This window comes from Aedes aegypti, chromosome 2 (assembly GCF_002204515.2).
Source record: "Aedes aegypti strain LVP_AGWG chromosome 2, AaegL5.0 Primary Assembly, whole genome shotgun sequence".
In the NCBI taxonomy this organism is placed as follows: Eukaryota; Metazoa; Arthropoda; class Insecta; order Diptera; family Culicidae; genus Aedes; species Aedes aegypti.
The window spans coordinates 100,879,639-100,903,119 of record NC_035108.1 but is presented as its reverse complement, the minus strand read 5'-3'; the positions used below and the strand labels follow the sequence as shown (position 1 = coordinate 100,903,119).

General features: G+C 40.1%; 1 protein-coding gene across 3 annotated transcripts in view; it reads right to left on the bottom strand.

Moving 5' to 3' along the window:
- LOC5579978 (syntaxin-7) overlaps positions 1-5,863 on the bottom strand; it is a 28,271-nt gene extending 22,408 nt beyond the window's left edge. The window contains exons 1-3 of one of the 3 annotated variants that reach the window (XM_021841708.1): positions 5,621-5,863; positions 5,230-5,558; positions 4,905-5,022 (exon numbers count right to left, since the gene is read on the bottom strand). In XM_021841708.1, the coding sequence (XP_021697400.1) occupies positions 4,905-5,022 (118 nt within the window). In that variant the 5' untranslated portion in view covers positions 5,230-5,558; positions 5,621-5,863. Of the gene's footprint in view, positions 1-4,904; positions 5,023-5,087; positions 5,110-5,129; positions 5,152-5,229; positions 5,559-5,620 lie in introns of those variants that run through there. The other 2 variants (XM_021841709.1, XM_001658555.3) reach the window with 2 other exon arrangements.
- Positions 5,864-23,481: the final 17,618 nt, after the last annotated feature.

Sequence of the window (23,481 nt, the reverse complement as noted above, 5' to 3'; positions counted from 1 at the left end):
GTATTCGGTGAGTTTCTGTGTAACATTCGTCGTTATAAAATTAATGATTGTGAGGGTGATAATGATACTTGATGAATTGCATTGTGATGATAAACTGTTGAAATTGCATTTGAAGTGATTGTGAGGGTTAAGTTAATACCACAGACATAATAATAACAGTATGCACTTATTTCTTTAAACAAACACACTATTGCCTAGTTCTTTACACTTTTACAATGACAGTGTTCATAATAACAGCGAGTGCAATAGAAGTGATCGAAGTATTTTTTTGTTACGGTCGTTGTGATAATTCGTAGTTCAATTAAATAGTAATTAAAAAAACATCTTTCAATTATTGGTAATAAAATAAATTGGTATGAAAGTGGCGTGATGTAATATTGGTTAAACTTTTAGCTGTGATAGTGGAAAGTGATAACGAAAGTTCATACATGATAATCGGATATAGAAGTGCTAGTGTCAAAAACAAAAGTGACGACAGCAAAAGTGAGGCAATTATGTGACAGTGAATAATAAAATAAAATGGGGAATGGGGACCTTTTAATAAAACTATTTCGTTCTTCACTTTAACCACTCTAGTAACATTTAAGGCCTTATCATAGTTTGATAGTAGTCTGAACTACTAGACTGCAAAACTACGGTAAGGGCTGATTGCTGCTAGGGTACACAGTGACCATTTGAGCAACATTGCTTAGGAACGTCTGTGTGATGAACGCAATAGAGGCTTATAAAAGCAAATGCTGGGAAGGAGCTTAGGGCAGATTAAAAGTGCCAGTACTAGGGTGCCGGTACCAATGGTTGTAATGTACCAGTAGATTGGACTATGGAATAAAACGTACATGTTTTGATAAAAACGACATGTGCTATTTTTGGTGGACAGATCGCCTCTAGTTTAGTCGATTTGCCAAATTTCAGCTTTTTATTTCATCAAAAAGTCATATAAATAATTAAGTTTACGCAAAAAATTGGCTCCCTTGCACCAATAGTTGCCGTCGTGTTCCAGTAGTGGATCAACGGATGGAAGCAGTTTTTAAAATGGATGTATAAAAATGATGAACAGTCCCAGCGATGATCTTAATGCTTCATTCGAAAGATATTAGTTGCTGTTCGAAGGGAAAAATGTTAAACCTGTGTAAAAATTTGCCTTTTTGTTCAAAATTCCTTGTATAATTCCCAAACGTCTACTACTGGAGCACTAGCGCAACTACTGGAACACGTGTACCAATAGTGGCTCAAGCGATTTTATGTTAAAAAATTAGTTTTATCACTCTTTTTATATTTTTTCCATATAGTAGAGGTTGAAATCTTTCTGTTGACGCCAAAAGATCACTGCTAAGGCTTTTCGTTATTTTTTTATGATTTTTTATAGCTTAGGTAGTCCACTAATGGCACCGGCACCCTACCCCTATCGCTACCGACAAAAAAAAAAAAAAAAAAAAAAGGAATTTCTAAAATAATTTCCGGAAAGATCCAGATAGGAATCCCTGGAAGTATTCCAGATGTAATCTCTGGAGAAACAACAAGGATTTTTCCTGAAGGTTTTCCTCGAGAAATCTGACGAGGATTTCCGAATATGGTTCGATCGGATTACACGGATCAAAATCCTAACGCTGATTATTAATTTAAAAAAATATGTGTGTAATTTTCTGGCAAAATGTAATTTTCTGGCATGTGTTAATTAGAATGGAACCTTAAACTTTTATCACTTTTGTAAATTCTATGGGTTTTTTTTTTGAGAAATGTTTGGAGAACTGCAGTTGTAAGTGAATAAAAACCGAATTTAGTACTATACAATTTAATTCTACTATAGTTTGTATCCTTTGACAGATACGCGTATTTCGACCTCAACTGTAAGGCCGTCTTTAGTGTCATGTACTAGACTCGACTGCAGTTGTAATTATTCGATGAAATTCTGGAGTAATTTTTAGAACGAAATAAAAAAGTCTAGATGAACTTCATGATGAAACACAGGGTCGAGTTTGAGGAATTCTTTTAAAAGTTCTTAAAAGATTTTCTCGGATAGCCCCTCGAGGATAGTTTAGAGCAATTCTTTGGAGGTACCGTGGATGAAATGACGTATGAATTCGTGTCGGGTTTCTTGAAAAAAAAACCTCTGAGCAATTTCTTTCAAAAACTCTGGAATTGACCTTTGCGGTTTTTCTTGGAAAATATTTAGTAAACATCCTTAGAAGATCTTCTACAGTAACAACTAGAAAATTTGATTGAAGGATTAATCGAAAAATTTCGAGAGAAAGTCTTAACATAATGTTTCTTGGAGCAAATTCTGGATAAATTACTCAAGATCTTCTATAAAAATCTCTGGGAGAATATCGAAGAGAATTGGTAGAGGAATTTCTAAAATTATTTCCGGAAAGATCCAGATAGGAATCCCTGGAAGTATTCCAGATGTAATCTCTGGAGAAACAACAAGGATTTTTCCTGAAGGTTTTCCTCGAGAGATCTGACATTAAAATTTTAAAGAATTAGTTGAAAAGTCTCGTAACAGTCTCTGAAGGTTTCTTTGGTGCCTACTTGATTTTATATAAGAATTCACTGAGAGCAAGATATGGAAAAAAAGATACTTTAGAGACCATATTGATTAAAAAAAGACTTCAGAGACCTTTCATCAAAAATGGAGACAATCATGTCTTGGGAAATCGATAAGATTCACTGAACAGCTAAACGAGCGTTTTGATAGCGGCGCAGCCGAAATTTTTTGGGGAGGTTCGACGTGAAAATCCTTTGTCATGTACACATTCTACCATGAATTACTGCCTCAAAGTAATTTCCCTGATTGTTAGAGAAATTCCCTGAGAATTCCAGGTTTTTTCCAGGTTCAACAAAATTCCCTGATAATTCCAGGTTTTCCAGGTTTTTCCAGGTAGTAGACACCCTGTAATAACTGTGGAAGTGCTCTTAGAACACTACGCTGAGTAGCCGGCTCTGTCCCAGTGGGGACGTTAATGCCAAGAAGGAGAATTTTCCAGTAATTCCTCCAGATATTCCCCAAGGTGTTTTTCAGGAATTCCTCTTGAGTTTCAATCAACAATTTCCCTAGAAACCCCTCCAAGATTTCCTCCATGGGCTTTCCCAGGATTCCATGATTTCTTTTATGAATTTCTTCAAAATTGTTTATGGTGATTACTTTAAGAATTCCTTCAAGCGTGCTTTCAAGAAGTCTTCCAGGAAAACCTTCAAAGATTCTTCTAGGTATATCTCCGGAATTCTATCACAATAATATTTCAATGGATTCGTTCAATAATCCACCAGGGGTTCCTCCAAAAACTCCTCAAGCGCCTGGAATACCTCCAGGAGTTCTTGCAGTTTTTTCTCTAGAGTTTTCAGGATTTCACTATTAGCTTTGCAGTGATACTAGAAATTTATCCAGCGATTCCTCTGGGAGTTAACACGAATTCCACCAAAAGTACCTTCAAGGATTTCTCCAGAAATACTAGGGACACCTACAGAGATTCTTCCAGTGACTTATGCAATGATTCCCTAAAGAGTCCCCCCAGAGTTTCTAGCAGTGGCTTCTCATGAGTTTTTTTTTCAGGATTTCTTCCAGATTTTCGTCAATTAAGTTTTCCAAGAATAACTCCAGGAATTTCGCCAGGGATTTTATGTAAGGATTTCTCTAAAAAAAATCCTCCGTGGATACTTCAGGGAATTTCTTCAAACAAAAATTCATGATAGGTTTTTTGGAAAAAAAACACATAAAGAATTTAAGGCAAACCTTCAAAGAAGTCTGTGAAAAATCATTTCCGAAATTTTATTTTGAATCCTCTGCAGAACTTTTTTCCTGATATTACAACAGCTAGCCCAAAGCGGTACAGCATACAACATGGCTGGCCTGAAAATTTGTTTGAATATCAAAAGCTTGTTCATAAGGTTAAATTCTTATCTAGCATGAGCCCTAGATATTTAACTTCATCTGACCAATTTATTGGAACCCCTCTCATCGTGACAACATGTCTACTTGAAGGTTTCAAATAAAGGTTTATGTGGGAATATTATTAGTTGAGTTTTGGAAGCATTAGGAGAAATCTTCCATTTTTGCAAGTATGAAGAAAAAATATCCAAACTTTTTTGCAATCGACTACAGATGACACGCAGGCTTCGTCCTTTGGCGGAGAGGCCTGTGTCATCCGCAAACAAAGATTTTTGACATCCCTGAGGTAAGTTAGATGTGAAAATATTACATAATATTAGTCCCAAAATGCTGCCTTGAGGAACACCAGCTCTTACAAGAAGTCTTTCAGACTTGGAGTTCTGATAATTAACCTGAAGTGTACGATTTGACAGATAACTTTGAATTATTCTAACAATGCATGTTGGAAAATTAAAGTTTTTTAATTTTACAATCAAACCTTCATGCCAAACACTGTCGAATGCTTTTTCTATGACTAGAAGAGCAAGACCAGCAGAATAGCCTTCAGATTTGTTGGAACGAATCAAATTTGTTACACGTAAAAGTTGATGAGTGGTCGAATGTCCATGTCGGAATCCGAACTGTTCATTGGCGAAAATTGAATTTTCGTTGATGTGGACCATCCTTCTGTTCAAAACGACTTTTGACTGAAAGAAGAAAGCAAGCTGAATTGAACAATAGCTATACGCTTCGGCAGGATTTCTATCCGGTTTCAAAATTGGTACAACCTCGCATTTTTCAATTTGCCAGGAAAAACTATAGCGTTTGTTAAATATACCAATTATAAGCTAATCTCTGCAAGATTCTTGATGCGAATGTAAAAATTCATTCATAGCCAGGGACTTTCATATTTTTGAATTTCCAATCGTCCAAATCAGTTCCCCAGGAATCGTCGAAAACGTTCTCTTGATTGAGAATGTAAAGCATAATAAATTTCATAGTCATCGAAATCGTTAACCATTCTAAAAATTGAAATTACCATTCTGCAGAATCTTTTGGATGCTGGTGGCGATGGTTTGGGCCAACTTCTGGAAGTCCGCTTCTTTCGTGTTCGAGTTGGACCCGGTCCCATTATTATCGAACGAGGAATAACTCATCTATAATGAAAAAAATAACTAGATTAAAGTTCCACATTTCTTCAAGCCCAACGCAAGTTGCTTCCCGTGGGCGAAATTTAATTCAATTAAGGCAAACCCTAGCATACGCAAAACTAAATATAAACAAATGAATCATCGATAAGCAACCTCCGTTGCAATATATCGCTAGACTAGACACGAAACTGATTGTTTTACGCTTTAACTTACCTTCCTCCACTAAGTGTCTTCTTAGTCTACAGCAGCTGTCTTGGTATGAGTGGCTCAAACAACCACACTCAAGCTGCTTCTAGTTAAACCTGGAAGTTGTATGACAAACAGCAACTCTGGTTACGCCTTCCGGACCCGTTTCACACCCACTTCTTCCACAATCTGCGTTCCGATGGGAATTCCACAAACAGCTGGTTCACTGTTCCTTCGAAGATTTGTGTCGTAAGCAAATTGTTATGCTAATTTGCCCTGTCGCAGCTTTTCCCTAGCTGGCCTAAAGCACCAACAGTTTCTTCAAGGTCCTCTTTGTATATACAGGGACAGTAATCCTGCAAAAATAGAACTCGTCAAGTGCTGCTGTCCGATTCGCAAATGAACTTCTATGGCTTACCTAGGAAACCCTCGGGAAGAATCCCAATCCAGCGATTGGATGTTTACACTCTCTCGAACTGCTGATAACGCCCCGCGTTATTACGACTGATAAATCAAGGTTTTACACACTTCTACCTACAATGGAATGGTATTCGTATTTTTTCTAGTCGTCAGTGCACTGCAGTGATCACAAATTTCAATTCTTTTTCCAGATTATTTTGCAGCGTTCCCGTCCGCACCGCAGAAAATCTCGTACGAAAATGACAACCACCCACCACAAAGAGGATGATGACAACAGATACGTCATCCGTCATCAGTCGATGATGACGGGCGGCGTTTTTGGGATCGATAAGTGCGCCGCCAAAACATAGTTAGAGCTCAGCGGCGGCAAGTTTGGCATACTTCTCACACGCAAACAAATTTTGTTGTATAATCTACCGAATCCATGGTAGAATTAAGAACTGCACCAACGATTTTCAACCGACTACAAAAATCTGTTAAGTTTACTATAATCTGGTAAAAATCACTGAGTCGTGTAGTAAATGTGACTATGTCCATAGTAGCCGCGACTACAAAGCATTGTATTTCAATCCGTGACACCCACCGTACAACACAGTATGGTGAAAAGTACAATGCCAAACTTGTCAAATCTAGAATGTTTCTAGTCATATACACTACAACTCTGGTTAAATAAACAGAATATATTTTCTTGTTGACTATGTTATGGTAGAGTTAACAGATTAATGTAGTCGGTTGAAAATCGTTGGTGCAGTTCTTAATTTTACCATGGATTCAGTTGTTTCTACAATAAAATTCATTTCAGTGCAGGAGTAACATGTCGAAATTTCTAATGGCGCTTTCGGTTTTTAAACTGCGGGATCACAGCTATGCCGACTTGCAATAAACGAACGAAGACGGATCCAGATTCCTACATTTAAGCCACACGATTTGACTAAATTTTGCTATGAAGAAGGACAAAACAAAATCTCGATTACTTGTTCAATTTTATTAGGGGAAGGGGTGGTAAAATGAACACCATAAGGAAATCATCTTGTTTCTGATAGAAAAACGAGAAATTTGTTTAGTTCTATCGCACAACATCAAAAATAGGGATGTAATCTATAGCAGCGACATGAATTCAGACTAAAATAGCTAAATTTTAACATGTTTTCATCGCTATCAAAAAGCGGTTCATTTTACCTGCACTATGTGGGTAAAATGAACAGCGGTTGGTGGTAAAATGAACACCATGCAAAAAACGTAGACAAAACAAATATTTCTGAAAATTTTCATTGCCCCACCGAAAATACATCCATTAATGATTGTAACCCATTCAAAAAGAATTCTAAAGGTATCAGATTTGCCGTCATATCATAACGATATCATCCTCACTGAAAAACCTCAAGTCGTCCGAGCTAAAAGTTATGTCAGTTCTAATTTTCAAACATGGTTTTCTAAAATCTTAGATTTCGTTGATATTTTCACTTCAATTGACCTACGTATCAACTTGAACACTGAGATTTATGCTCTAAATCGCCCGTGCGTGATAAAAATGCATCAAAATTTGTTTTTTCTCGGTAAAAGGCACGGTGTTCATTTTACCACCCCTGTTCATTTTACCACCACTTCCCCTACGTCGATTCAAGCAAGTAATCGAGATTTTGTTTCTCATATACTGCTTCGCGTTGAAAAATGGGTTAACCAACGTGCGAAGTTTGATTTTTGACCAACTTCGCCGTGTTGCAACTCGATTCTCAATAGTGCGCATAATACACACGGCGGAGGGCATAGATGCGCACTATGGACCAGTGCACGAGTTCACTATCTGACGTTTGGGCGGTGCCGTGTTATTTACGTGACCATGGCAACGAATGAATTCGGCAGCGCTCAAAAGTCATATTAGTGAACTCGTGCATTGATCCATAGCGAAGTGACACGCGACACGGCGAAGTTGGTCAAAAATCGAACTTCGCACGTTGGTTCATCCATTTTTAGTCGCGAAGCAGTATACAGTTGTGAGAACATAATTAGGAAGAAAAAAAAACTTTATTCTAAAAATATTTTCTAATGAATGCCGTTTCGTATCATACGCGGAGCATAGCATATCCCAATGTATTACATTCATTATATATAATGAAATTAGGTGCGTAGAGTGGATGAATATTTGATCACTTTAACTTTACGCTGCAAGATATTCTTAGTAGTTTTTCTTTTCTTCTGATGTACAGATATAAACTGGTTTATTTAGCTCAAAAATAATGAACAATCATACGCATAGAGCTTATGGGTCATGAAGTTAGGATTGAAATTAAAATAATATTGCGCATTTCTTTCACACCACAGGATTATTGCAGAAGTTTTTACATGTGCGGAGGCGTTGGTAGAAGTGCGGGATTGCGTCGAGTCGGGTCGATGTTTTCAGCGGACTCATTTTTCGCAAATCGAAGATTTTACGTTCCCGCGTTGGCGATGACCGAGTACATTCTCGTGAGCGAGTAAAACACGCGACGTAACAAACAACGAACTAAAACTTTATTTAAAACGGTTACAAACTATTGACACGTTACACGCGGTACTTCATAATAAACATACTGAACATAAACATTCTTGTTGGTATAGCATCGACAGGTGACAGATACAACTGCCACCAGTCCCACCAGTGAGCTCAGCGGTAGTGTTGGTGGATCATTGGTAGGGATGTCCATTTGTCCCCAACATCTCCCTCCTCAATACAGCTGATAGGGGTCAAACCAAAGACAAATTAAAGACCTCCATGTCCCTTACAGTTGCCCAAAATTTTATGGCTCATAAGGTAATCTAGAATGCCGTGAAAAGTGTACTGCGATCTGTCAAACTTGGGTACCTTTTGCACTACCGAGGGACGAAATGCAGTACTAGAAGTGGTACCCAATCTGAGCTCGAGTGTGACGGACCTGGTCAAACCGAATCGGCGGTCTTCTAGAGCGAGAAGAGCGACGAGGTACCTGAACAGCTGTATGGTTTTCATTGGCTGATAGAAACTCCGATGACGAAGACATTACAGAGCTTGGATTGGAGGATGATGTTAACCCAGACGAGGACGATGACGACCTAGACGCGGTGGTGACACCCACACTCGGGCAGGTGCTTCGGGTATAAGTGTAGGCTTCAACGGCGTGAATTGCTCAGACGGTTGTCCAAGCATTGGTGATAGAGGCTTGACGGTTGTAGCAGGCGTAGGTGGTGGTGAGACTGGAGATGTGGCGATAGCGCTTGATGTGGAACGTAGTTCGGGCAGATTCTAGGCCTTAAGCAAGATATCCAACGGTAGCTTTGGTGATGGTTTGATGTGCTTCGTTGGTGGCTTGTCGTCTGTCACACGAGTTCGGAGCTGATTGATATGAGACCGAACCATGCGCTTATCTTCCACCCACACGTTGAACATGACACGTCCAATTGGTTCCAAAACCACTCCAGGCGCCCATCTCCATTGGTTGTTTGAGTAAACCTTTGCATACACACAATCGCCTTTTTTGAATGATCTTTGGAGATGTTCATCCCTCGACTCAAGAGCAGGAGCTGTTGGCGGACGGAGCAGGTCAAGACTGATACGAATCCTGCGACCGAACATTGCTTCTGATGGTGATTTTCCTTCGGGTGTGGCTGGATTCGGTGTAGCTCGGTAAGTCATTTGGAAAACATTCAAAGCTTCGCAATGATGGCAGGAACCAACGTAAACAACGATGTCCTCATCTAACGATGGCCAGTAGACATAGCTTCGAGCTATCGCCTTCATGCGCTGCATTCCCGGATGTCCTCGGTGGAGATGATGCAGACACCGCTTCCGGTAGCTCGATGGAATAACCAAACGTTCACCGAACATGATGCAGCCTTGTACTGTTGATAAGGACTCTCGACGATCGTAGAAACTCTTGATCTCACGGCTTGTGATGGCGGACTTTGACTGTGGCCAACCTTCTTGGATAAAGCGGTAGAGTTTTCCCATATCTGGATCAGAACGTGTCGCTTCCTGGACCATTTTGAAGTCGAGCGGAAGCGCGTCGATTGAATTTGTAGCTAACGCCTTCACATCCTTCTCCAGCACAATGCTAGCCACCATGAAATCCTCTTCCGGCTTCACGTGATGTTGAATTAACCTTGACAAGACATCTGCGTTGCCGAACTTGTCCGTGTTGACGTAGACGATCTTGAAATCGTACATCAGCAGCTGTAGCGCCCAGCGTTGCAAACGATTGGCCGTGTAGACGGGAATGCCCTTTTTCGACCCAAAGATCCGAAGAAGTGGGCGTGATCCGTCTGCAACGTGAATTTTCGGCCGAAAACCATCTTATGGAACTTGGTTACGGCGAAAATTATCGCGAGCCCTTCGCGATCTGGCTGACTGTATGCTTGCTCAGCTGAGGTTAACGCTCTGGACGCATGCTGGACCACTTTGATAGAGCCGTCGGGTAACTTGTGGCTTATTGTGGCCCCGACTCCGATGGAAGACGCATCAGCCGACACGATGATGTCCAACTCCGGGTTATAGTGTGTGAGGAGCAAGTCGGAAGACAGGATTTTCTTGAAATTCTCGAACGCTTGCTGACATTCGGACGACCAGACGAACTTCTTTCCTTGCTTAAGGAGCTCGTCAAGAGGGTACCTTAGCGTTCGCATACTAGGGACAAATTTCCCGTAATAGTTAATTGCCCCTAGGAAAGAACGCACTCCCGAGACGTCGGTGGGTGCTGGCATGTTGCGAATCGCTTCTATTTTGGCCGGATCCGGGCGCAATCCGTGCTCATCAATAAGGTGACCAACGTATTTGATTTGCTGTTGGCCAAACGAACACTTCTCTGCTTTGATGGTGAAGCCGTACTCTTGAAGTCGACGGAGGACATTTTCGAGATTCCGTTGATGGTCTTCTTCGTCCACACCACCTACTAACACATCGTCGAGATAGCCCGACGTGCACTTCAGTCCAGCTAACATGATATCTACTAACTAAAATAATTCGCTCATATGTACCCAGTGTACAAGAAAGGTCGCCGATATGATATCAACAACTACCGTGGTAGAACATCATTATGCGCAGTATCAAAATTGTTCGAACTTGTCGTTATGGAGCCACTTTTTTCTCATTGTAAACACTATTTGAGCGAAGAACAACACGGTTTTATGCCTGGCCGATCGACAACCACAAATTTGTTGTGTCTTTCGTCCCATATCCAGTCTTGGGAACTGTGACCACAATTCACCACAGTTCATCGATTCTGCCATTCCACCAAAACACAAAGCAGCAGCAGCATCAATACCATCAGGCGTTGCGCTGCCAACGGTTCACACACTGCTTGACTGTTTTTGTCTCTCCACTATGACCATTTTCGGGCAGCCATTCCAAGCTGAATGATTGAAAAAAGTGTTAAATCATTCAATCGCTAATATTTCGCTTGTGTTTTCAACTAATTGAAATCTATTAGCTCTAACAGAAAGACCACAATCATTCCGTTACGATACATATAAACAAGTTCAATTTCATACTGCCTTTATCGAGCAAAAATGCAAAACCCCGAAAACCGCAAAAATCGTGTCACCACTGTGCTCGAGTCATTTCGCATTCGGGGTTGAAAAACGTTAGGAAGAAGAAGATTACATTTTTTGAAGAGCCGTGACATTTTTTGTTTTGAACCGTCATGGTTTGCTTTGGATTTTGATGGTCGTGTAGAAAGATGTAAATGTAGAGGCGGTAAATGTTTGCTCCAGTACTTTTCCCATCCCTGCCCATATCACTACAAGTTTGGCAGAACGAAATCAAACAGACGTTATCTACACCGACCTATCCGCCGCTTTCGACAAGATAAACCACGCTATAATGATCGCTAAGTTTCAGAAGCTTGGATTACACGGTTCGTTTCTGAGATGGATTGACTCCTATCTCACCGATCGACGGATGCTCGTATCCATAGGGGATTCTCAGTCGGATGTTTTCGTAGGAACTTCTGGAATTCCACAAGGAAGCCATCTCGGGCCTCTATTTTTCTCGATATACTTCAATGACGTGAACCATGTGTTGAAAGGGCCTAAGCTCTCGTTCGCAGTCGACCTGAAAATATTTCAGCAAATCCGCACGACCGCCGATGCAATTACGCTGCAAAATGAGTTAGATCGTTTCGCATGGTGGTGCGATCTAAACCGGATGCTAGTGAACCCAAACAAATGCTCGGTGATTTCTTTCTCCAGGAAAAAAGAGCCTGTTCGTTTCAAGTACACCTTTTCTGATGTGGAGATATGCCGGGTTAACCATGTGAAAGATTTAGGAGTAATCATGGATTCCCAGTTTACCTTCAAACAGCATGTAGCGTACGTCGTCGATAAGGCATCGAGAACATTAGGCTTCATTATGCGATTATGTAAAATTTTTAACGATGTTCACTGTTTGAAATCGCTGTACTGTTCGTTATTGCGTCCTATTCTTGAATTCAGTTCACCTGTATGGAGTCCAATTTACCTTAATGGTGCGGAACACATCGAATCGGTTCAACAGAGGTTCATTCGATTCGCACTACGCAGATTACCGTGGCGAGATCCTTATCGTTTGCCGAGCTATGAAAGCCGTTGCTTGTTGATCGACATCGAGACCCTTCGAACACGAAGAGACATCTCGAAAGCGATGTTCGCCGCCGACGTTCTTCAAAACAGAATAGACTGTCCAGCGATTCTCCACGAAATTGACCTCAACGTTCAACCTCGAGCACTTCGGAATAATTTAATGCTACGACCTCCATTGCGCAGAACGAACTACGGGATGAACACCGCTATCGATGGAATTCATAGGACTTTTAACCGTGTCTCATCTAAGTTCGATTACCACATGCCCCGGACTACATTACGCCGCCTATTCTCAGATGTTCTGACTGAAGTCAGAGAAATTTAGTAAATCATGCTCTCTGTTTATCGTTAGGTTCATTTTAATTGTTGACAAGCAATGTATGTTTCTTTTAAGTATTTTAATATTAGGGCAGAACCATTGGGGCCACTGTCGGCCTGTTGGTATATCTAAATAAATAAATAAATAATCTGCTGAAATGCTCCTGGTGCTGCCTTGACCCCCGGAGGAAGTCGATTGTAGCGGTAGAGTCCCCGATGCGTATTTATTTTCAGCATTTCGCGGGATTCTTTCTCTACCTCGACCTGTAGGAATGCATCGGAAAGATCGATTTGACTAATTACCTTGCAGTTGGCCAGTTTCGCAAAGATGTCCTGTGGCAGCGGAGGAGGATACTGGTGCGGCTGCAGGGCGTCGTTCAAGCCAGTTGAATAATCACCGCAGATCCTCATTGCTCCACTCGCCTTCCTCACGACAACTATCGGAGCTGCCCACTCCGAGTGCTCGACTGGTGTTATGGTTCCAGCCTTTTCCAAACGGTCCAACTCTTCATCAATGGTCTTGTACATTGCGTACGCTACTGGTCTCTTCGGGCGGAACACGGGCTGTGCTCCTTCTTTCAGCGTGAGGTGTACCTTTGCTTTTGTGCACGATGCTCCGTTGAACACTGTCGGAAAAGCTTGCTTTAAGGTGCCGACTACTGTGGGCGAGCTGCTAACATAATTGCAGAAGCGATCCATCGGCATCGACCAGAAATTAAATTGATCAATGAGATCTAAGCCGAGCAAATTGAGTTGCTTTTTTACGACGTAGAAGCGGACTTGACGTTTCACCCCATTGATGGAAATCGCACATTTACACTCGAACTCCAACTTCAGTGGCTTTCCGGATGCTGTCGAAGCTTCGACCGTCACTGGACTGGACGTGGGACGGCCGGTCCTGCGCCAAGTCTTCTCGGAGATTATGCTGATGTCTGATGCCGTATCTAGCTGAAGACTGATCAGCCGATCGTTCACCAGCGCACTCACAAATCTTCTTCTCTTCTTCACGTTCTTCACCACGACACTCTTGGTTTCCGTCTTCCTCGGAGAAAATCGCTTGTTCGGAGATCGTGGACTTCTTGCCTTCCTTGCGCTCGAGCAGTATCCGTCTTTGTGACCGACTTGTCTGCACTCCCGACATTGATGCTTTTTGAAGGGACAATCCTTGGAGTAGTGCATGGAACCACAGTTCCAACATGGCGAACCTGGTCCTGTTCCGGTGGCTTTACTAGACCCGGACGAAAATCCCGAAACTGGAGAACGCCGTTCGTATCGAGATGCACGCTTCCCGACGTGATGCTTACTCTTGACTGCTTGCACTGCTGCTGAATGTTGCCCTGCCTCAATCATTGCCGTGTCGTGTTTGATGCTGAGGAGACGTTGGCACTCATCGATATTTGCTCCAAGGTGATGTCGGTTCTTTCTTCGATCCTGCTTAGCAATCTAGTCCGAACTTCCGCGTCGCTCTCCGCTTTTAAACCACACACCCAACACACAGTTTGTTGACTCTGCATGCGTACGTTTTGAAATCCTTGGTAGCTTGCTTGGCGACTTGCAAGCACCGATAGCGCCTACTCAGTACAGATTTCGGAGTGCCAAACAAGCTTTTTAGCTTGATCACGGTATCGGAAAAGCTGATGTCCTTCGGAAGCTTGGGAAGGATATAGCTGGTGTAGCGTTCGTGTTCCATAGGTCCAATTTTACGGAGGAGTAAACGCACCTTCGCCTCATCATCCAAACGAACAGCATCCTTGGCAAACAAATCCTCGTAGCGCACAAACCAACCTGCAAATGTGACGTTTGCATCCGGCTCGTATCGGAACTCCTGTATATTATTTGCAAACGAGTCCAATATCTGCTCCGGATTTGGCGCTGTTTGGTGGTGCATCGAAGACAACATCTTTTGAAAGAATGCTTGCTGTTGCTGTTGGAGCTGTTGGAAAAATTGAAAACATTGTCCAACGAATTCGTTCGATGATGGGTTTTGCTGCTGCTGTTGCGGGGTTAGAGGCTGCGGAAACTGCTGGAATCGAGGCGGTACTTGTTGATGAAAAGGAGGGCGGAGAATCGAATTCGACGGCTGCTGCTGCGGTGGTGCAAATGCTGGTGGGTGTTGATGTTGTCCTGCCTGATCTTGTTGCAGTCCATTCGTCGCAACTGATGGTGGATGCGAACGATCACCCCCGGACGGCGAATGGTTGTCGTCCATTCTTCTCTTCTTCCTCGCGGGAGACACTTTTACAGCTGTTTCTCACTATTTTCGCTCAATTTTCGTCGCCACTTTTACGTTCGCGCGTTGGCGATGACCGAGTACATTCTCGTGAGCGAGTAAAACACGCGACGTAACAAACAACGAACTAAAACTTTATTTAAAACGGTTACAAACTATTGACACGTTACACGCGGTACTTCACAATAAACATACTGAACATAAACATTCTTGTTGGTATAGCATCGGCAGGTGACAGATACAACTGCCACCAGTCCCACCAGTGAGCTCAGCGGTAGTGTTGGTGGATCATTGGTAGGGATGTCTATTTGTCCCCAACAGAAGAATGAGTGCTCTGAGGGCATCAACATGATTCGATGCGGACCCACACTTTTATTTGCGCTTTTGCACTTGTAAATGTCTTACTAAATAGGAATACTTTATGTTAGGGAAAATGCAGGAGGATAAATTATAATTCATTAGAATTTTCTGATAGAGGCAGAGTTTACATGTTACTTAGGCATTTGAAAGCAAATGAGAACCACATTAAATAATAGATAAACACTAATGCTCATTTTGTTATATTTTCATTTCATCACGGTCCTCATTGCCCGAGCGGAGACGACAAAAATTGAGGTGGATAGAATCGACGCAACTACGACACGGAAAAGAAACAGACGAGAAACTATCGATACATTTATTCAACTATAAAAAACACGTTTTAACGTAATGACTTTATTTCTTTCTTCTCGTTTCAGCAATCCAACAACCAAACCATCTCTACTATCTTTTTATTTCCTCTTCGTTACACTTATAGTCTCTCTGGTACTGAATCGAATGACGCATTCCGCTTTTTATTAGCGCTGTCTTTGCTGTACGTTGAGCATGGTGGCGGAAGTGGTGTGCTGTGTAGAACATCTGATGTGCTACACGGCACGTTACTTTCGGCATTTTGTTTGGCGTGCGGGATGGGCAGTGCTGGTGATGATGTGGAGGCCGCTATTCAGTTTAGTGCCAGAGGGACTATATCTATTTAATGTATCTGAAACTTTTGGAACCGCTTTAAATACCGGCGCCTGCTTGTGGAAGATCCCGGTGTGCTAAACGGTAAAGAACATGTTAACGGGTGAGGTTTGGTAGGTCCTCACCTAGCCCGTATCTAGATAGGCGGACGGATGTCTGCTAAGGTGTGGATCTATACAGTGATTCCTCGTGGGATACCTCTAAGGATTCTCCAGGAATTTTTCCAGAAGCCTTTTTACAGATTCCTACAGGATTTTCACCAGATATTAATCCAGAGATTTCTCTAGTAAAATCTCCACTGCGATTACTGCAGAGATTTCTTCAGGAATTTCACAAAGGATTGCTTCAGAAAAACCTCTAAATCAGTGGTCCTCAGCCTAACTGGTTAAGCGGGCCACCACTTTACTCCTAAAACACGTCACGGGCCTCAAATATCTTCTTCTTCTTATTGGCATTACGTCCCCACTAGAACAGAGCCTGCTTCTCAGCTTTTTATGAGCACTTCCACCGTTATTAACTGAGAGCTTTCTTTTTAAAAGTTGTAATTTTCGCTTTCGTATATCGTGTGGCAGGTACGATGATACACTATGCCCAGAGAAGTCAAGAAAATTTCCATTACGAAAAGATCCTAGACCAACCGGAAATCGAACCCAGACACCTTCAGCATGACTTTGATTTGTAGCCGCGGACTCTAACCACTCAGCAAAGGAAGGCCTCAAATATCTATTTTTTAAGTCCGATCAAAACGACTCAACTAGAGTTTCTGTTGTCTAAAACATTCACTCTGCACGAATCTGCCAGTCGAGTTTTTCGATAGTTGTCACTCAATTTGACTGAGTTTCTATCGGGGTCGACAGGTGACTTCTGAAATAAGCATGCCTATTGTGTTCGACAGTTACTAACGGTTTCAATAATCTCTTTTAATAACACCGATGTCCCTGGATTGTCTAGAGTTCGTCCTTTGTGCAAATATACATGTAAAAAATTATACGATTTACGGAATTGAAACATCATGGTCACAAACAATCTAGTTGTGGATTATTTTTTCAAACAATAAACAACCTTTGACAAATTTTAAATATTTTCCCTATTTTTAATTTGATGATTGCAACACTAGTATAATATTATTAACAATTAACTTTTATCTTATAAAAAAAATCCTTAGCGACAGTGAAGCTAAAACTCAAGCGTAATTTTGGAACTAAAGTAGAAATATTTGGAAAAACACTTTCTTTCTTCAACTTTGAAAAAAGAAAGCGCTTCTGGAACGTTGCCACTTTGAAGTTTTGAAGAAACGATTTTATCATGAGTTGAAGAAACATTGGGTTATTGGCCAAACTGTAAACAAGAAATTATATCATATTAGATTTTCGATTGCTATGCCACTGTTCAACACATGGGAAAGAACAAAATCTGAAAATCAATCCAATGGCTTACCTAGAAAAACATTTGCGAGATTTTAAAGAAGATAAATTTTAACTTCTGGAATCACAACTTGCGGGCCACACTACTTCAATATTTAAAATCACTCCGCGGGCCGCACAACACCTTGCTGAGGGCCGCATGCGCATCCCTATAGAAATTATTCCAGAGATGAGCTGGTAGACAATCAACCGCATATTTTAATGGAATATGCTTTTCGTCTACGAATTGTTTATTACAAAAAAGCTGTTGAAAAAATAAAGACTGCGTAGTCAAAAAACATATTTCATGTTCCAGGGATTTTTTTCAGGAATTCCTCCAGAGATTTCCTCAGGAGTCCCTCGATAGGCTCCTGCAAGAACTGCTCCAGGGGTTCTTCCAGGAATTTAACCGGGAATTCCTCAAGGGGTTACTCTAGATTTTTTTTTCTAGAAATACAAAGCATTTATTTATTTATTTATTTCATCAATCAATAGTAGACTACACGTTTGCTTAATTCTATGTTGTATTATATCTTAAGGAATTAAAATATTGTCTTAGCTTTGTTCGCGACATGGTCAGATCAATTTCTGAGCAATGCTGATTATAAAGAGACATCATTCGATTCATTGGGCCGAATTTTGCATAGTTAGTTCGATGATTATTTGATGCAAACAAATTCCGATTTCTTAACTGTCTAGCGGGCGTGTAGAAATTCAAACATGATAAAAGATTGGTGGAATCAATACGCTGCGATACAATATCATTGACAAATGAAATCATGGCTATTTCGCGACGCTCATTTAAGGTTTGAATATTGATAAGCATGCATCGAGCCTCGTATGATGGCAGTGGAAACGTTGTCCAGCCTAATTTGCGTAAGGTATATAAAAGAAATTGCTTCTGTACTGATTCAATTCTATCACCATGTGTTTTTATATGCGGAGACCACACAATACTACAATATTCTAGAACTGATCTTACATAAGCAATGTACAAGGTTTTAATCGTATATGGATCCCGAAAATTGTAGCTAAAGACAGTAATCTGTGTTGTATTTCGTTTTCTGTTATATGTGATTAAATTACATTTTTTGACGTTTAATTGAAGTAAGCTTTTGCTACACCACTTATTAAATATACTTATTTCATTCAGATAAATGTCGCTATCTTTGTTGCTATTGATTTCCATATAAAGTTTTATATCGTCGGCATAAATCAGAATTTTAAGATGTTTAAGCACATATGAAATATCGTTAACAAATAATATAAATAACAATGGACCTAAATGCGAACCTTGGGGAACTCCTGATGTAACATGAACAGGTTTAGACATTTTTCCCTCAAATCTAACTATTTGTTGGCGATCTGTTAAATAAGATTCAATCCAGTTGAGGAGTTTCATCGCAATTCCCATTTTATTGAGCTTGAAAATCAACATAGGAATGTCTAGTCTATCAAATGCCTTACTAAAATCGGTGTAAAGTGCTTCGACGTGGTTACCTCTATCCATTGCATTCAAAGTGTAATTTACAAATTCCAAAAGGTTTGTTGTAGTAGAACGACCTTTATAGAAACCATGTTGTGTATTCGTTATTCTATGTTTTATTTGGCTGAATACTTTTTTATTTATGATTGATTCAAATATTTTTGGAATGGATGAAATAATAGCAATTCCACGATAATTTCGAACATCAGATTTTCTACCAGACTTGTAAATGGGTATGAGATACGATCTTTTCCATTCTTTTGGGAATCTGCTCATTTCAAGTGACTTGTTGAATAACCAAAATAATGGTGCTGTAAATTCATTAGCTAAGTTTTTCAGTAAAATAGGTGGGATTCCATATGGCCCTGATCCTTTGGTGGAATCTAAATTCTTCAGTCCTGTTAAAATGTCCTGTACCAGTATTTGACTTACACCGATATCGCTTGTAAAATCAGGAAAACTAGAAAAATATTCAAAGTCACGATCTTTATCCGAAAAGTTAGTAAAAGTCTCTTGGAAAAAAGTAGCAAAAAGATTGCACATACCATCTGGATTATCTGCTGCTCTATCATCCAATGCCATTTTAGATGGAAAATTGTTAGACTTTGATTTAGCGTAATTGAAGAAATTCCTAGGGCAAGATTTTAAATCATTTTTTTTTTTAATTGGTTGACAATATACAAATAATTTTCTAAACTTTCTCGAGATTTTTGTTGCCTGTAAATTTTATGAGCCTTTTGCTTACGATTTTTTAAATTAGTTATTTGCTAATTAATCCAAACAGGGTTTTTTGACCCATTTCTACGACGTCTTCGCAATAGAGGAACTTCCATCTGAATAATTTCCGACAAAATTGAATAAAAATCCGTCACTGCACTTTCTAAATCTCCTTGGTTTTTCAAAACGGATTGCCAATCTATTCTATTTAATTTTTGTTTAATTCCGTCATAATTAGCGTTTTTATAATCAAAGAAATTCTCAAAGTCACAGTTGTCAGAATTGTGATTATTGTGAACAAAAATTGAATACTCAATAGCTGTGTGAAATGCTTCATTTTTCCATAGTGGAGAAACAGATTCATTCACACAGAAATCTTCCATAATGTTTGAGAATAAGGAGTCCAAATAACAGTTTTGCCGGTTTTTCACATGATTTATTTGATTTAAACCTAAAAATGCAGCTTTATCAAAAATAAATTGTAATGATTCGTTTTCACCGACAACCGGAAGCAGAATGCGTTCGTTTTCGGAATCGCGAATAAAATCAGCATTACGCTGATTAAAGTCGCCATAGATATGCACTTTGAATTCTGGAGATAACTGGGATACAATTTCTTCAGCAGTTTGAAAGAAAATTTCATATGATGATTTGCAAGCTTGGTCTGGCGGAAAATACACAGAAGCAAATATATGTGTTTCTCCGGCTATGTGTGCTTTCACCCACACATGTTCAAATTCTTTATGTTTTGATGAAATAATTAATTTTGAATTGAATATAGTAGATATTGCGATGAGAACTCCACCACCAGACATTCTTTGGGTAAGGACCAGATCTCGGTCATCTCTGAATACATTGAAACTATTACCAAAAACTTCTTCACTTTTAATTTTGTCATTCCAACTAGTTTCAGTGCCCATAACAACTGAGAAGGATGAATATTTTTTTTATACTTAATCATTTATTTAGCAGGCTCAAGCGCTCTTAGGCATTACGGAGCCGGATTGAAAGGATTTATTTACAAAATAAGTTTTGTTTCTTATAGAACTAAGTTAGTTTTGGGGAACCGTAAAACTCGCGGTTTGGTCGAGGTTAAGGAATACAATCATATTTGGAAGGGATGGGAATTTTGGTTTACTTGTTGATCTTCAACAGCAGCATATTGTTGAGGCGTTATTGCTGCTGGTCAACGCAGAGTGGACATGAAGACAACCTGTAACGGTACAAACAAACGGGTTTCGAGGGAAACAAGGTGGACATCCAAAAAACCGGAAGGGGTATATACGAGGAGGACAAGCGGAACAAAAAGCATATTATCAAACAAAAACGTCGATTTGCTTTAAAAACTTGTAAACAAGTAACATGTAGTCAAAGTCCAGTCTACCCAACACATCTCTAATGTCTTCCTTTTCTGGTTTTCCTCGGGCCCTGAGAGATGTACATAGATTTGATCTGGCAATTTCGTATTCGGGGCAGTACCAGACAACATGGTTGATGTCTTGGTTACCATCTCCACAACCACATCGATTATTGTCTGCGAGCCCTATTCGATAGAGATGCGAGCCTAACGAGTAGTGGTTGGACATCAGCCGACACATTATTTTGATAAAGTCGCGACTCATGTTCATCCCTTTAAACCACGACTTCTTTGACACCTGCGGGAGAATGGAATGTAACAGAGAAGGATGAAGTTAGAATTCTTTTATAAATTTCGTTCATTTTAGATGCACTCTTCATGCGATTAAAATTTTGGCAATATACTAAAATTTCGGTAGCATTTGTTTCTGAAGAAGTTGATGGTAACACATCCCTTTGCATAACATTATTTGAAAGTTCAGATCTATTATTAGATACATTGTCATTATTTAAAATATTACCAACTGGTTGTTCATCAGCCACGATTGGATCGTCAGGGTCTACGTCTGAAGACTGCGTCAAGTTGATCGAAAACACGTTTTTTCACAGGAGCACGAGGAACAATGCTGCGAAAAGGAATTTCTTAAGGCAGGACCAAACAACCAGTTCGAACTAGAGGTTGAGCACGAAGGGAATGCATCATCGACAGGATACGGATTCAAAATTTCGCCTCTCTGAAATTTGATCCCACGTTGCTTAACTGGAAGCTTGGAAAAAGTCAGCTTTGCTGCTGCGAGTAAATCCTTATCCGAGGGAAAACCACTCCATTTCTTCTGCGCTTCATGTTGCTATCGTTGTAGTTGAACCATTTTTGTGAGGTATTGTTTTTCATATTTTCGCGTTCATTTTTACTTCTGGTGTGCTTGGAGGGAGTTTTTGAAAAAATGGAGTTTGTTTTTCGATTGGTACTGTTGTTATGGCCTCTGTGTTTATTCGCTTCCTTCCGTTTTTAGGCCTTTTCCTTAGTTTTTTTTTTGCTGTGATGCACGACGCTGCTGACGATTGTCATATTCTGTCCAATCAGAGCGCCAAACCTTTTTTGTTCCAAGCAAACGCCAACCTGCAGTGCCATTCGAATTTCGGCCCGGGTTCAAATTAACAGTTTCGATTCCTTGATCAGCCAACTTATCTAAAAGGCTAGGGGGTGACTCATCTTCCACGAATCGAACAGCGCCAATGTTGGTTTGTGGTGAGTTAACAGTATCGATTAAAACTTTAACTTCACTCAAAATTTCATTGTCGATCGATTGCATTTCAACTATCGCATCCGTTGTCATGTGTGGCTGACTGACATTATGATCGTTGCAATGAGCAGCCATCTCAATGGTTAGACTGCTCAGTGACTGGACTTCAGAACAGATCTTTTTTAGTTCGCCGGTTAGATCTGTAGTCAACGTTTCAACAAAATCTTCAATGTGCTGTTTTGAAGATTTCAAGCATAATTCTTCAATCCGACGTATTTGCAAAAATAAACAAATCGAGATTTGCTTTGCGTGGGCTTGACAAACGCATATTCTACGTACTGAGTCTAAAAAAGTATTCCTACAACCATTTTTTTGATTTTTAAAAATAAATTTAAATTATGCCCTATGTGCACTTTACTCAGTGTTTTTAATTTGGCTACATACACCCTTCGTTTGCACAGCGACTCAACTGTCAACATTTTTCATGCTACCACATACACCGTACATATGCTCATAGCAAAGCGACCTATATGCAGAATCAAAACCTAAAATTATAAACATCAGATACGTCATACTGTTTCCGAATCACTAAACATGTTGGAAATCGAGAGATTCGGATTTCCACAGCTGCAGCTAGCTGACGGATCGGCAAACTGATGTGGAACATCATCAGTATTCGGTTTTAGCCAATATTTTTCACAAAATTTCTCACAAGAACTGTTCTCCTTCTACTTTTGTTACTCACGGCTCCGTCCGGTGCTCCTGTTGGTTTAGTTGAAATTGGAAACATTTGGAAACCAACATTCGTTGTCGTTGAAAGTTGAAACTGACGAATTGACTAACTTTATTAAGTTTCATGGGAATTTTCAAACCGGTGTATGTGCAACTTCAAAACAATACTGGTGTATATGACGTGACGCAAGTGAAAAACGAACTGTCAAATCGACGCATCAAGCAAGGTGTATGTATCAATCAAGGTATGGTATCGACGAACCATCCATGGTGTATGTGAGCAGCACAAAGCAAAAGGGTTTATTCGATAATTTTACCAGCTTTTCAATGGAATTCAAAACAAATCGGAATTGTTTAATAGTGGTTCGAAACAGTGTGCTTTTTTTCAACTTCTAGTAGACACAGCAATAGAAAAAATGCAAAACATTTTAAACAGGATTCAAAATTCTTTACAATATGTTGCATCGCATTTTTCTCGAAACCATCCGAGTGTTAGATACGCCGATTTGAAAAATTAGGCTTGATTTCATTGATATGTCCAAAAGCCCGGTCAAATGATTTTTTGTTGCAAGTAAATCACTGTTGGGCGTATCATTTTTTATTGTTGAGTTTTCTTCAGCCACACGCGATAATGCCGACACAGCATTTGGAACGATCGACGATGTGCTGTTGTTAATACTCAGCACCGATTCCTTTAGTTGAAACTCAGTTTGGTCAAATAAATCCCCCATTGCATTGAGCTTTTTTAGATCGGCGGCTACTCGAAGATTGGCGTCAGTTTGTGCCCTAATTGAATCGATTAGC